Source organism: Eutrema salsugineum, unplaced genomic scaffold, assembly GCF_000478725.1.
Source record: "Eutrema salsugineum unplaced genomic scaffold, Eutsalg1_0 scaffold_1, whole genome shotgun sequence".
Taxonomy (NCBI): Eukaryota; Viridiplantae; Streptophyta; class Magnoliopsida; order Brassicales; family Brassicaceae; genus Eutrema; species Eutrema salsugineum.
Genome location: NW_006256909.1, coordinates 4,543,595 through 4,557,527, shown reverse-complemented (window position 1 = coordinate 4,557,527; position 13,933 = coordinate 4,543,595). Strand labels below are relative to the sequence as shown.

Below are 13,933 nucleotides of genomic sequence, written 5' to 3'. Positions count from 1 at the left end.
AAACACACCGACAAAGGGGTCGATCAAAATCAACATTATGCTGTATTATGTGTTTGGAAAGCCCAACTTGTGACGCCCAATCAAGCAGAAACATTACTCATTTACACAAAAATAATTCATCTACACTTAAAAAAAAAAAAAAATCGAGTAACAACCCTTTTAGAAATTAGAATCAATCATATATATATATATATATATATATATATATATATGTGAATACACGACGAAAAAAAAGAAGCATAAATGTTCAAACCTCTTTAAAATTTTTTTACTTCGTCTACTTCACATTAATCTCTATCACGGCCAATTCCTTCTAATGATGGGCGGGCTCACGACTCACGAGACAGCTCGGCTGCTAAGCATTGTTGCAGCTCAGACACGACATGGTTCATTGTTGGTCTGTTGTATCCTCTGTCTCTGACGCAAGACATTGCGACATCCACAAATTTCCAGGCTGAGTCCGATGAGAAGTCGCCGCGAAGCAGCGGGTCCACAACGCCATCAAGTTCTCCAGTTTCGAAGAAAGGCTCCACGTAGTGGACGACGCTAATTTTGTCTCCTGCTTCGGTTTTCACGATGGCTCGCTGGCCGGTGATGAGTTCAAGAAGGACGACCCCGAAACTGTACACGTCGCTTTTCTCGTTCAGCATAAACGTCCTGTAGTATCTGTCACCATGCATACGTACGTGTGATTTGTTTTAGTTTATCTTATGAGTCCCAAATTCTATTAATTTTTCTATTTAAATTGGTAACTATTTGTATTGAAATGGATCCCAAATTGATCCAACCTATTAACTAATAACTTGGTAGAAAACCAATTAGTTATTACTCCAAAACTAAAAATATATAAAAAAAATCCACGTTTTTTTCTCCTTCTTCAAATTCTGACTTTTTTTAGGTGATCTGTATTGGCTAAATTTAAACCTTTGATGTGTTAAGGAACTTACTCGGGATCAATGTAGCCGGGAGTGCCCATGACTGCAGTCTCGACCTGGCTGAGATCGTCTTCAGGGAAGACCTTAGAGACGCCGAAATCAGCAATCTTGGCTTCCAAGTTATCGTTTAATAGAATGTTTGCTGTTTTAACGTCTCTGTGTACTATTGGTGGCCTGCATCCATGGTGCAGATACTCCAGCCCTGCCAAGGGGAAAAAACAAATACAGAATGGGAGCAGAGTAAACCGGGATTGATATCTCGGTTTAGCTTTAGAAAATCTTGGATGCAGAACAGAACTGGGACCAACCTTGTGCAGAGTCTATAGCTATATGGAGTCTCTTTTCCCAGCTAAGATCCTCTGCGTTCTCACTTGAAAGGTAATCCTGCAAGTTGCCATTGGCCATGTACTCGTAGATGAGAGCCATACTGCGATCATCATCGCAGTATCCAACAAACGAGGCTAAGTTCCTATGATGGACTGTCAAAAGAAGCTCCGCCTTGCAAAACATTTTCACACTTTCAGCAACCATTAAACAACATTGTCTATAATATCTGAGTTTGGTTTCTATTTTTTTTTGTTTTGCATTGTAGATTACCTCGACTTGGAATTGTTTGGATGATGATGACGATGACGATGATGGTACGTTAGATTTTCCAAATGAAGAATCTTTGATCATCTTTACAGCAATTTGAGTCCCATCTTCGAGGGAACCGAGGTACACAATACCAAACCCTCCTTTACCGATCACTTTATTGAAGTTGTTTGTAATGCTAGATACTTCACTATTTGTGAATCTTCTCTTCCCTGAAGGCAGGAGTGGTCTTGGTCCTGAATTGGCTCCTGAAACTACAGACTTATTTTTCTCATCAAAAACTCGACTTACGATTCAACCGTGAAGAAAACGTTCCAAACGTCTTACCTCTTTTTCTTTGCCTTAGCACGATCCATATGATAACCAGGACGACAAGGAGAAAGATCACTGATGTTGCTACTACTATTGCCACGACCATGTTGTTCTTGTTCTTGTCTTGACATGAACTTGAGTTACAAAGGTTTTGGTCATCCGCACTTGTAACAACACAAGAGAGAATCAACAAGATTCAGTGAGAGTGCTTTGATCGTTTAATGTTTTTTTTTTCCTGTAAAATGCTAGAAAATATTACCTGAGTACAAGTACACCAGCTTTTATTTTCTTCAAAAGAGATTTTGGGATAAACCCAGTGAAGTTATTTCCTTTCAAATTCCTTGCAACATAAGTAAACGTGTCAAGAGGCAAATTCATTACTAAAAATAGACAACGAAGTATATTTTTAGTCACTTACAGGAACTTCAAATGTTTTAGATCAGCCAAAAACTCAGGCACGTTTTCATGTAGGTCGTTGTTCGATAAATCCCTGGGGCAAACAATGCACACCTCTCTATAGTTAATGGGAATAAAGTGGTGTAAAATTGTGTATGTATGACTTGTATTTGTATACTTACAATGACTCAAGAAGGGAGATATCTCTGAATGCCAAGGCTATTGGTCCTTGTAATCCGCTTGAGCTAAGATTCAAGGACTTGATTTGATGATTACGATTGTTGTAGCTGCATCCAATACCTTCCCAAGGGAATAGTCTTGGAGAGCAAGGATCACCACTCCAAACCTTTTTCACTTTATAAGTTGATTTTATGCTTTCTATCGCCTGAACTGCATTAACAAGAAGAAAACGTGAGTCTCAGTAGATATCAAAAATCAGAAATCTAACAATACCTAGACATAGATTAATCAAGAAACACACCGTCTTCTATTGCTGTGGAGAATTCATCCAGAGATTGTACGGTAAAAATCTCGATAGCATTTAGAATTGGTGCAAGTGTTGAATCTACGGTCTTCTCAACAGAAATCAAATGATCTTTACCAGTGAAAGCTCTTGAATTTGAAAACGTCATCGAATACTTTGAAGAAGGAACGATAGGAGTTTCAGAAACAGGGGAACCGTTCCACATAATCTTGATCTTTCTACTCTCATTCTTCTCAATCGTTTCGAGTTCTGCAAAGTAAAGATAAGCGTAGAACCGAGCATTTGGATCATCTGATGTCCACAACAACTCCATCGGATCATCATCGTTTTCAGGTGAAGCAGCTGTCTTAATAACTTCATCAGGTGGCCTATAACCGCTCTGAAATATATCGATATACGCATCTGTTTTGGTTGAAATCCAAGAGACTTGGGTGTACGGAGACCAAATACGATCATATACATCGTTTTGGTACCGTCCTGTTCCGTTCAAATATCCTGTGTCCCATCTTTTAAAGAGTACCAACGAGACATTTCTTCCAAATTCAGTACCGTAGATTGAGCTGTTCACTGGCCTGAGCTCCAAGCCTGAAATAAAAGGAGTTCCTTTACCTTTGTTCACAAGGCAAACGTATATGTTCTCTGAATCTGAAAAGGTTAGGATCTCTTTGTTGACTTGCTCAGAAGCATTCTTGAATTTCACTGTCGACCAGAAGTTAACGTTTAGGTAAAGGTCGAATTCGGGCAAAGCTTTTTCGTTTCCACCACTACCATCGTAGTTTCCGTGCATAAAAGAAGCCCTGATGAGATAAAGATTATCTTTTGCCTTTGAAGGTTTTAAGGAGTAACAGTTTCTGTTTCCTTGAGGGAAAGCTCTTACATCACCAAGAACGTAGGGCAAGTTCAGGTTTTTCGGGTAACCGTATTCTTCAGAGACGTTAAAATTTACGCCTGTGGTTATGAAAGCATCGTCGGAGGCGTAATAGATACCACTAACAATGTCTCTATCGACTTCATTGAGAGGTGTTCCACAGTCGATACTGATGTAACCTGAATCAAAAGGATAATAAGGAGAGACTAATTCGAACACAAGCAAAATTGTTTATGACGCTTGAGAACGTTTTTGAGCCAAAATTTTCCAAGTCAGGTTTAAAGATCTGCCTGACCTCATTTCTAGATATTGACAAGAAAAAATATATGTATCACACAATTTTCAAGCATCTTCAGGAACATCGCTCAATTTCGATATAAAAAAAAACACAGAGAAGAGTGAGTTGCATGATTACTTGCAAGACAAGACATTGTACAACGTATTGACTAAAACTCCTCTACAGGATTGAAGATCTGTTTTTTTTTTTCCCTTTTCACAAACTCAAGGTTCTTTAATCTTAATATTGCTCAATTTCAAATTAAAAAAAAAAAGAAAAAAAAAAACAGAGAGGAGAAAACAGGGGACCTGTTTGGCTTTGGCAGTGAATTAAAGTGGCGGTGGCAAGGGCACAAAAAATGCCAAGATAGAGAGAGCGATTAGCTCTCATCTTCTTCTCTTGTGTTTTTTTCTCAAGTTCTTCTTCAGTTTATCATTGTCCAAAAAATTAAAAACCGAGGCAACGTGCGATTAAGATAACAGAAACCCCGAAAGTACAAAAGTCTACTCCTTCTTTTATTTTGGTGGTGACTTAGCTTGTATATGAGGATAATACAGGAACAATCGGACATAATGATGGAACAATTCAAATACTACTATATTTGAATATTTATGAAACAATTGGTTTGAACTTTTGATACATCATTATTGGTACACCAACAAAGTTTCGTTGTTCCAATAATTATATTCTTAATACATCTATAATTTATAGATAAAAAATGGTGAATGTTCTCAATATAGTAAAAAATGGTTTTGACTAGGGTCACCACCATCGTGTCATGCACGTTTTTGACTAGGGTCACGTTTTGAAAATTACAAAAAAAAAAGAGAGAAAATTTCATTTATGATCTATATTTTGGCTTAGTGAAGTTTTTGGTGATGTGAATAACATCATAATATTATCGAGAAGTTGGATTGTGATGAGGAATATCATATATAAAAATAAGAAATGAACTAAAATAATACATTAAGTATACAGAGATCAATTGTGTTACAAAAAAGGTACAGAAATCAATCGATTAATTGTCAATTAGTTTGACTTAGAAACCTCAAAATCTTTTCTATGATTGTTTCATAACAAAAAAAAGTTACCGAATCTACAAAGTTGAAAGAGAGTTATATGACTTATGAGTCACTTAATATTAGAAGATAATCAAGAAGTACATACGTAGAAGGCTCATGTTAATTTAGAGAAGCAGAGACTTTGGAGCCTTCTTTTGTTTGAAGGTCAATTTTCGTTCCAAGGCCATCCTTTGTATCCACTTTACTCTGAGCGAGATTCGCCTCCACCTTGGGGCTGCTTCCTGGCACCAATGGTTTGAGAATATTACCTGCGCAAACATTATTACGACAAGCAAGTGTGTATAAAGAAATGTCACAAACAATGTAGCAAAGAGTTGAATATTATAAACACAGTTTCGATATGAGTAAAGCAGATCTCAGTCATTACCTATCTTACTGAAGAAAATGCCATAATCCATTCCATTGTACACGGTTGGTATCACCTTCGAATAAGGGCATTGTGTGGAAAATCCAACAGTTTGGCCATTAGATTGGTTTATTGATCTGCTTAGCTCGTTTACGCAACGCTTGAATTGCTTATGGCAGTTAACGTAAGTCATACCTGCGAAAAAACAATGATTTAAAAGCTTTCCTTAACAACTATGATGTAAACACGAAGATGGTAATGCGTATATATTCACTTATCGGTAAGTCGTTTCAATTGATAACCGCAAGAACGATCTATGATTATATAACAAACACACATATATATCCTCATATGACCAAAAAAATCAGGAAAATAGAGCATCGATAAGGTTTCTAAGGTTGTCACTGTACGTTTTCCGAGCTTTGTGAAACTATCATACTTTTGAAAATTCTCCTTAGTGATCTTTTTTCAAGAAAGCACAAAACAAACCAACATATTCTAAGATCCAAGCTCTAATGGATTGAAATCAGATTTATACTGTTATAAGTAGCAGTTAAATACGTTAACTTTACTCTATGTCCCTATGTTTAGAGAAGGGCGAAGCTTTTCACTAGTTTAAACCAAATTGAGATTATCCGGATGATTAATACCCAAATTACATCCAATTTACACTCAAGAATGGGTTTGATAAGATTATCATTTCAAATACCGCAAAAAAGGATTAATAACTGAATTACCTTTAATATCAACACAATCGTCATGGGTCATGCAACAAGCATCAAGAGCATCACAAGGTGGCTCTCCACGACATCCAAAGTATCCTATCCCACAATACTTCCCATATCTAATGCCGATATCTGAAACAGAGCTTGCTTAAATAAATTCAGAAGAGATTCTCCAAAATCAAAGGAATGCAGAAGAAGCAAAAAAGAAACAATCTTACTGTTACAATTCTGTGCAATGCATGTTTTGCTGCATTTCTCCTGTCATTTTGTTCAACCCATCAGAAAGCTACTAAAATGGACAAGCATGAATAAAGAACTGTAAATATGTTTTTGTAACCTGGCTGTGAACGACGGCGAGGAGGAGGAAGACGGCTAATCCGAAAACGACACGCGTCAAAGCACCACGGTGAATCATCTTTCTCTCTCTCTGTCTCTCTCTCTCCAGTTGAAGTTTTTTTTTGGTGGTTCTAGCTTGTGTTGTCTTCCTAAGTGTAGTTGGTTCTCCATGGAACTTGGAAGATTACTCATTGGTTCTCCTATTTTCTCGTCCTCTTCCTCTCTTATGTACCAAAGAATTTTTTTATTATCGATGTCATGTCTGTTTACCACTTGGAACGAACGAACACGATTAAACCAATCAGAGTATTCGCAACGGCAAATGATTTTTTACATGTAAAATATCACATGTTACATATAAATTTGGTTCGACTTCTTTTTTGTTATCATTAAAAGTGGGAAATTTTGTTCTTATTGAGAGCAATCTTATCAAAGAGTTTAGCAAAATGGAATTTCTCAGCTCCAAATCCTCTGTTTCCGTTTCAGGGAAAAACTGGCAAGGAAAAAAAAAATTGATTCAGAGAGAATCATGAGAAGAACTACAAACGGAGGGGATTACACAGTCTTCAAGATATTGTTCCTCTGTTTCAAGGGTAATAGCCGGTGAAGGTGAATCCTCTTCCGGCGATTTCACCAGCACAATACCACGCAAAGCATTCGAGACCAAACAGTGCAGCGATTCCAGCATCTTCTACCTTCAGATCGGATCTGTTCTTCCATAAGTTCTTTGCGTAGTCTACTTCTTTCCAGAAGGTTTCATAGCGTTTAGGAATACTGTAATAATAAGTGGAAGAGAGTGTAAGTATGCCATTTTCACTTCCACAAACAGCCTATACAGCATTCATGGCTATTTTGCATCTCAAAGTAAAAAAAAAAATGAAAAGATGGTTTATTGACATAAATCGCTCACTAGAAATGGTTGTATAACTAGAACTGAGAAAATGTTGAGAGATAAGATGGAGAAGAGAGGTAACGACCTAGCAAGACGGGTGTAGAGAAGTTGCTTAGACAGCTCTTGGCACTTGTCCACAGTGGCAGGTTCCTGGATATATTGCTTGTTCTTCTCGAGCAACTGCCTGTAGTAGGAAGTTCCATGCTTAGCCACAAACTTTGAAGCCTCACATGCCTTTGATTGAACTTGTACCAACTTTGATGCCATCTTCAGACTCAAATCCTTCATTTACAAAAAAAAAGGAGGTTACATCAAGCCACTTCAGCTTTTACCAATTCAGAGTAAGAAACTAAGAAACTAAAATCCAGAAGGAGAAACGGCTCCAGTTCTTAAGCAGGTAAATTTGATTTCATAAAATCCAAATCAATCAAAAATTGACAATCTTAAAGACCTGAAATCTCCCTAATGCAGCAAACATTTTTCGAATCAACTAATCCGAAAATCCCAAAACAGTGAATTTCTTGTTATATCAGATTTACTCCTTCCAAAACAGGAGACTTTTCAACAAATTCACACAAATCAGAGCTAAAAGACTAAAAATTTAAACCCATAATCCTCAATTCCAGTACAGTAGATCGAACGAGCTCAGTGTGAATCAACCAAGAAGATCAAAACTCGAAATCCGTGACTCCTAGAAACGAACAATTGTTATCTGAGCAGGACGAGATCACAGGCGTAGATCTAAAAGTCAACCACAGACAGAACAAACAATACACAAGGGAAATGAGAGCAAAACTCTAGATACCAAGAATTCCAATTTAAGAAGATTTACAGAAACCCAATTGAGAATCTGAAGCAAGAAAAGTGCCAGAAGATCGGTTGAGACCGGAAGCTCGCCGTACCTTTTTACAATTGAAATGCGGCACTGATCAGCGAGAGAGATGAGCCGATTCGGGATTGTCACTCCTTTTCCTCTGTAATAAAACGACGCCATAGTCCACGTTCCGAGAATCTGTTTTAAACCGACATCGTTTCGTTTTCTCCTATCTTTTGAAACGTCAGCGTTTTAGGATATTAGTTAAGCACAAGATCTGTTGCCACTATACTGAAAAAAATCCCAAAAAACGAAGAAGAAAACTATCTCAAATCGTCATGTCTTCTCTGTCTCCTCCACCGGTTCCTATGGAGCTCCACGCCGGAAACCGGCGGAAGCTCCTTGATTCATTACGCCTTCACTTGTCTAATTCTGATCGTCCTCTCCATGGTTTCGTTTTACTCGAGGTACTACTCTTATATTCATAATTTCAAACGCTCCTCTAAATAGCTTTCATCATTTTAGATCATGATTTCTTCCTGTTCCTGTTTTTTCTATTGGAAAATAGGGAGGCGTCGAAAAAAATCGGTACTGCACTGATCATACCGAGCTCTTCAGGTATCGATTTTGAGTTTCTTCTTTTTCCAATTTGTTTAATGTTTTGGGTGGAACATAAGATGATAACGATTAGTTGAATTGGCTTTGACATGCAGGCAGGAGAGTTATTTTGCATACTTGTTTGGAGTCAGAGAACCCGATTTCTACGGAGCTATAGTGAGTTTTGCAGCTATTTCTCATTTCCTTGGAACATATGATCCAGTCACCAATTTATTTATTTGTTTACATGTTGTTTAACCAATGATCCTCTTTTGATATTGGAAGGACATTGGAAGTGGGAAGTCTATACTTTTTATTCCGAGGCTGCCTGATGATTATGCTGTATGGTTAGGAGCGATAAAGCCACTGTCACACTTTAAGGTAATTATTTGAATTCGTTTTAGTCTTAATTTGTTCATTGCGAAAGTTTTGATTCATAATAATGGCATTTTGTGTGTTTTGTTGCAGGAAACATATATGGTTGACATGGTTTTCTATGTGGATGAGATTATTCAAGTCTTCAATGAACAGTTCAAGGGATCTGGAAAGCCCCTGTTGTATCTTTTGCATGGCCTTAACACCGACAGCAGTAACTTCTCAAAACCTGCCAGCTTTGAGGTTTCTGCATTTCATCCTTTCTTCTTCACTTTTTTGGGAAAAACCTTCTGATTTATTGGAACCTTCTGATTTATTGGAAACACTGCTCTGGAGGTTCAGTCTTGCCTTTTTCTTGTCTTGATTCTGAGATGAATATCTTATAGCATGTCTTGTGATCAAGCATTTTGGGATTCTGATGTTCATAGTCTTTTTCTCGATATTTAGAAATTCAATTCTACATTATTTTAATATTTTCATGTCTTATTTCAGGGGATAGAAAAGTTTGAGACTGATGTGACTACTTTACATCCTATTTTGGCGGAATGTCGAGTTATCAAGTCAAGTTTGGAGCTTCAACTACTTCAATTTGCAAATGATATAAGTTCTGAAGCTCATGTAGAGGTGGGAGATGATTTATCACATTTTTTATAAATTGTTTTCTTTTCTTTTCCCTATGGTATGCTTAGATCAATGAATGAAATAAATTGATGAAACGACGTTCTTCTTTGTTGGGTTTTTTCTTCTCTTCTTGCAATGTTCTAACTTGTTTCCAACTTTAAACCATGTTTTTTTTTTACCCACTTCAAGGTTATGAGGAGAGTCAAACCTGGCATGAGAGAGTATCAGATGGAAAGTATGTTTTTGCATCACACCTACATGTACGGTCGCTGTAGGCATTGCTCGTACACATGCATTTGTGCAACAGGCGATAACAGGTAAGTTCGGTGGATAAATGTTGTTATTGCTGGAAAATTCAATCAATCTCGGGGTATCTGGTGTTTTCTCTTAAGAATTAACAAAATGTGGTTAAACTGTTTGCAGTGCTGTTCTTCATTATGGGCATGCTGCAGCTCCAAATGATAGGGTAAAGGATCAAGCTTTCGTATCTTTTCTAATTCTCTCCTTATTCCCTGTGTATAAAAGTTTTATTACTTCTTGCAGACGTTTGAAGATGGAGATCTGGCATTGCTTGATATGGGTGGTGAATACCATTTTTATGCGTCTGACATAACATGCTCATTCCCTGTGAGTTCTGTTTCTAGCATCAAACCTATGAATATTTTTCCATATTTAGGTTCTGTTACTTAAAAATTCTTAAGAGTGTTACTGAATGGTATTTGCACCGAATTGACTTGTTCTTAACGCTGTTGTTAACATGAAAAGCGTAAGGCGTTAAATCCAGTAATATCGAGCAAGTTGTGGTGCCTAATAATTGTCGAATGTTGTGCAGGTTAATGGTAAATTTACTAGCGACCAGAGTCTAATCTACAATGTAAGTGCCTTACAAGATTGGTGCAACGTGGATATAGTAGAGATTTTGGCTTTATTTTTGTCAAATTTTCCACACAATCCAGAGTTTGGCGAGCCTCTTGAAGCTTTATATATATATATTTAGGTTCTCTGATTTTCCTGTCTTCTAGGCTGTTCTGGATGCACATAATTCTGTAATCTCCTCGATGAAGCCAGGAGTAAACTGGGTGGATATGCACAAGTAAGATTAACTGAGATGCTATATAGCTCTGTTTAAGTATGCATTGTAGATGCAGTAATTGGGATTGACTATGAACTTAAAGCTTGGGTTCTCTCAGTAATGTAGTTCAAAATAGACCATAGCAAACTGAAGCAAGTTTAATGTACAGGTTAGCCGAAAGAATCATCCTTGAGTCACTGAAGAAGGGGTCCATCCTCACTGGGTAACTCTCTCTCTCTCTCTCTCTCTCTCTCTCTCCCTCTCTATAAGACATTTGGTTATGCACAACTTTGTTCACTGTTCTCTAAAGCTATATATCTCTGTTACCGTTTTCGTCTCTGTTTCTAGTGATGTAGAAGACATGATGGTAGAACGCTTGGGTGCTGTTTTCATGCCTCATGGACTAGGTCACTTCATGGGCATTGACACACACGATACCGGTGGTTACCCGACGGTAAATCAAATCACTTGCTCCCCCAATAGTATCCTCATTAACATCAAAATACAGTCCTCGAGTCTTAGCCGTTGCTTTAATTTTTCAATTTTGAAGGGAGTGGAAAGACCAAAAGAACCAGGGTTGAAGTCATTACGGACTGCAAGAGACCTTCTTGAAGGAATGGTAAAAGCTAATAGTTTCAAGTCCGTACGCACTGCAACAGGCTTTTGGTCCTTTTCAATTTCGTAATTGGTTTGTATGCAGGTAATAACGGTGGAGCCAGGGTGCTATTTCATAAAGGCATTGCTGGTACCAGCCATGGAAAACGCAAAAACCTCCAAGTTTTTCAACCGTGAAACAATAGAGAGATTCAAGAATCTCGGAGGTGTCAGAATCGAAAGCGATTTGGTAACGATATAAATATATATTCACTCTTTAACGTTTAAAACTCTCCCTATATGATCATGTATCATTCTCTTGTTGTGTCTGTGTGATTCTGTGTATAGGTCGTTACTGCGAATGGCTGCAAGAACATGACGAATGTTCCACGGGAGACATGGGAGATCGAAGCTGTGATGGCTGGAGCACCTTGGCCACTCGTTACTACGGGAAACAATTCGACCAAGTGATCATTATCACTCTTTAGCTTTAGGAAACTAAAAAAAAACTGGTTTTGAAACTCAATAATAAAAATCTTTTTATTTGATGGAGAATAAGAAGTAAGAACAATTGGCTGTCTTTTACTAATAATATAGTAAGTTTATCTGTATCTTGTTTTCAATGTGGTGGTTCCATTTCGCTTATTGGTACGGTCCCATGTTAATCCATGTCGACGATAACCGTACCGGTTCAGAAAATATCTTCAAATTGATTTAATTAAATTTAAAATTCGTCAACCGGAGAGAGGAAAAGAAAAAAACTTTCCAAGTTCATCTAAATAAAAGCCTAAAACCCTAGTCTTTGCACGTCGTCTCTATTCCGCAAAAACCCTTCTCCTCTCTTTGCTCCGTTTTTGCTTTCTCTTCCCTTCCCTCTTGTGTAACAACGATGACTAAGAAGAGTAACCACAACGAGGAAGAGTTCATGAGCTTTGGACAGAATCAGAACACGAAGATTCGGTTTGCAGATGCTGATGAAGACGAAGTTGCAGAAGGGTCTGGTGTTGCCGGCGAGGAAGCCGCCCAAGATGAATCCATGTGCGACGCCGGAGAGAGCGCCGGAGTCAATGATGATACCACCAGCGCCGATTACTACTTCGATTCATACTCCCACTTTGGTAATTCCCTTTGTTTTTACTTCAAGTTGATGTTTTTCTTCTTCTAAAGTTCACTTTTTTTGTTTAATTAGATTGGAGTATACTTTAAGCTCATTGGTTATGACTTATGAACATCTGAATGCTTTTTCCCGATTGTTTTGATTTGTCTCTCTGCTTAATGTTGACTCTGGTTCCACTTTTTCTATTTTGCAGGAATTCATGAAGTAAGCATCGGAAAGCCTTACTCTTTCCGATCTTTTTACCAGATGTTTTTCTGACAGTATCTGTTCTGGAAACTAAAAAGTTCAGTATAATTAAATGTTTTTCTTTTGTGTTCATGTGATGACTAATTCGATGAAATTATCTTACAGGAAATGTTGAAGGATGTAGTGAGAACAAAGACTTATCAGAATGTAATCTACCAAAACAAGTTTCTTATCAAGGACAAAATTGTTCTTGATGTTGGAGCTGGGACAGGAATCTTGTCTCTGTTCTGTGCCAAGGCAGGAGCAGCTCATGTATACGCTGTATGTCTTCATTTCTTTCAGTCTTTTCTTTGTGTGAAAATCTCTCTTCCAGAATGATTTTGACTGAGGATGTTTCTTAATAGGTTGAATGTTCTCAAATGGCTGACATGGCAAAGGAGATTGTTAAAGCGAATGGATTTTCTGATGGTAATTTTTCTATCATCTCTTTTTGTTCTTTTATTTATGCAATGGAAAACATATGTTCTGTAACCGCTTTACGAATTGACGATTTTTGATTTGTCGTTGCAGTCATAACGGTTTTGAAAGGGAAGATTGAGGAGATAGAGCTTCCTACTCCTAAAGTGGATGTGATTATATCTGAATGGATGGGTTACTTTTTGTTGTTTGAAAATATGTTGGACAGTGTCTTATACGCTCGTGATAAATGGCTTGTAAGTTACAAGCTCCACCTTTTCTACTTACCAAAAGCATTTGTCAACGATTAATTGTTGCAAATTCATGTCTTTGTTATGAGAGTTTCCCTGGAATAACTATGTAATAAACTTCTTGCTCCTTTGGTTAGGTTGATGGTGGAATTGTGCTACCTGACAAAGCCTCTCTGTTTCTTACAGCCATAGAGGATTCAGAGTATAAAGAAGACAAAATAGAATGTTAGTGCATCGATTTAACATCTTGTCTCTCTCTTTTTTTTCCAGCATTTATCTTGCTGTCTATTGAGATTTGCATTTTCTAATGCTTTTGTGTTTTCTATTACAGTTTGGAACAGTGTGTATGGTTTTGACATGTCATGCATCAAGAAAAAAGCTATGATGGAACCACTTGTTGACACAGTCGACCAAAACCAAATTGTCACCGACAGTAGGCTACTCAAGGTAAGGCATATACATATGAAAATGTTTGAGTAGTAACTCTTTGCCAGTGGCTAATGCTCATTTCATTTTATTTTGGGGTTTTGTAACAGACAATGGATATCTCAAAAATGTCTTCCGGTGATGCTTCCTTCACAGCTCCCTTTAAACTTGTTGCAC

The 13,933-nt window shown here is 37.6% G+C and overlaps 5 protein-coding genes across 7 annotated transcripts in view; 2 read left to right on the top strand and 3 right to left on the bottom strand.

The window, feature by feature from the left end:
• Positions 1-329: 329 nt before the first annotated feature.
• LOC18028186 (probable LRR receptor-like serine/threonine-protein kinase At4g29180) lies at positions 330-4,256 on the bottom strand. The gene is made up of 10 exons (XM_006412775.1): positions 4,175-4,256; positions 2,719-3,768; positions 2,420-2,627; positions 2,260-2,331; positions 2,101-2,181; positions 1,857-2,005; positions 1,533-1,777; positions 1,244-1,433; positions 948-1,137; positions 330-666 (listed from the first exon to the last, which is right to left on the bottom strand). The coding sequence occupies exons 1-10, from the start codon at positions 4,254-4,256 to the stop codon at positions 330-332; spliced, it is 2,604 nt and encodes an 867-aa protein (XP_006412838.1).
• A 791-nt stretch (positions 4,257-5,047) lies between these two features.
• On the bottom strand, positions 5,048-6,434 carry LOC18028185 (phospholipase A2-gamma). The gene is made up of 5 exons (XM_006412774.1): positions 6,357-6,434; positions 6,238-6,277; positions 6,032-6,151; positions 5,316-5,489; positions 5,048-5,196 (listed from the first exon to the last, which is right to left on the bottom strand). Exons 1-5 carry the CDS (start codon positions 6,432-6,434, stop codon positions 5,048-5,050), a joined length of 561 nt encoding a protein of 186 aa, XP_006412837.1.
• Positions 6,435-6,717: 283 nt separating this feature from the next.
• Positions 6,718-8,239, bottom strand: LOC18028184. Of its 3 annotated transcripts, none has more exons than XM_006412773.2 (3): positions 8,150-8,239; positions 7,333-7,529; positions 6,718-7,129 (listed from the first exon to the last, which is right to left on the bottom strand). In XM_006412773.2, exons 2-3 carry the CDS (start codon positions 7,512-7,514, stop codon positions 6,943-6,945), a joined length of 369 nt encoding a protein of 122 aa, XP_006412836.1. In that variant the 5' UTR covers positions 7,515-7,529; positions 8,150-8,239; the 3' UTR covers positions 6,718-6,942. The 3 variants fall into 3 exon arrangements, with proteins under 3 accessions (XP_006412836.1, XP_024005234.1, XP_024005235.1); XM_024149466.1 differs by having other exon boundaries at positions 7,333-7,532; positions 8,152-8,224; XM_024149467.1 differs by lacking the exon at positions 8,150-8,239 and adding an exon at positions 8,053-8,073.
• Positions 8,240-8,361: 122 nt separating this feature from the next.
• LOC18028183 (xaa-Pro dipeptidase) lies at positions 8,362-11,931 on the top strand. Its single transcript, XM_006412772.2, has 16 exons — positions 8,362-8,528; positions 8,630-8,679; positions 8,775-8,835; positions 8,944-9,039; positions 9,127-9,276; positions 9,526-9,657; positions 9,844-9,971; positions 10,078-10,120; positions 10,198-10,281; positions 10,487-10,528; positions 10,677-10,747; positions 10,896-10,949; positions 11,075-11,180; positions 11,277-11,345; positions 11,427-11,570; positions 11,669-11,931. Exons 1-16 carry the CDS (start codon positions 8,400-8,402, stop codon positions 11,789-11,791), a joined length of 1,482 nt encoding a protein of 493 aa, XP_006412835.1. The 5' UTR covers positions 8,362-8,399; the 3' UTR covers positions 11,792-11,931.
• A 181-nt stretch (positions 11,932-12,112) lies between these two features.
• LOC18028181 (protein arginine N-methyltransferase 1.1) overlaps positions 12,113-13,933 on the top strand; it is a 2,367-nt gene continuing 546 nt past the window's right edge. Inside the window, exons 1-8 of the mRNA XM_024148841.1 lie at positions 12,113-12,438; positions 12,631-12,641; positions 12,789-12,944; positions 13,028-13,091; positions 13,194-13,336; positions 13,468-13,555; positions 13,662-13,777; positions 13,867-13,933. The exon at positions 13,867-13,933 is cut by the window's right edge and continues 546 nt beyond it. Coding sequence (XP_024004609.1) covers positions 12,210-12,438; positions 12,631-12,641; positions 12,789-12,944; positions 13,028-13,091; positions 13,194-13,336; positions 13,468-13,555; positions 13,662-13,777; positions 13,867-13,933 — 874 coding nt within the window. The 5' untranslated portion in view covers positions 12,113-12,209. The remainder of the gene's footprint in view (positions 12,439-12,630; positions 12,642-12,788; positions 12,945-13,027; positions 13,092-13,193; positions 13,337-13,467; positions 13,556-13,661; positions 13,778-13,866) is intronic.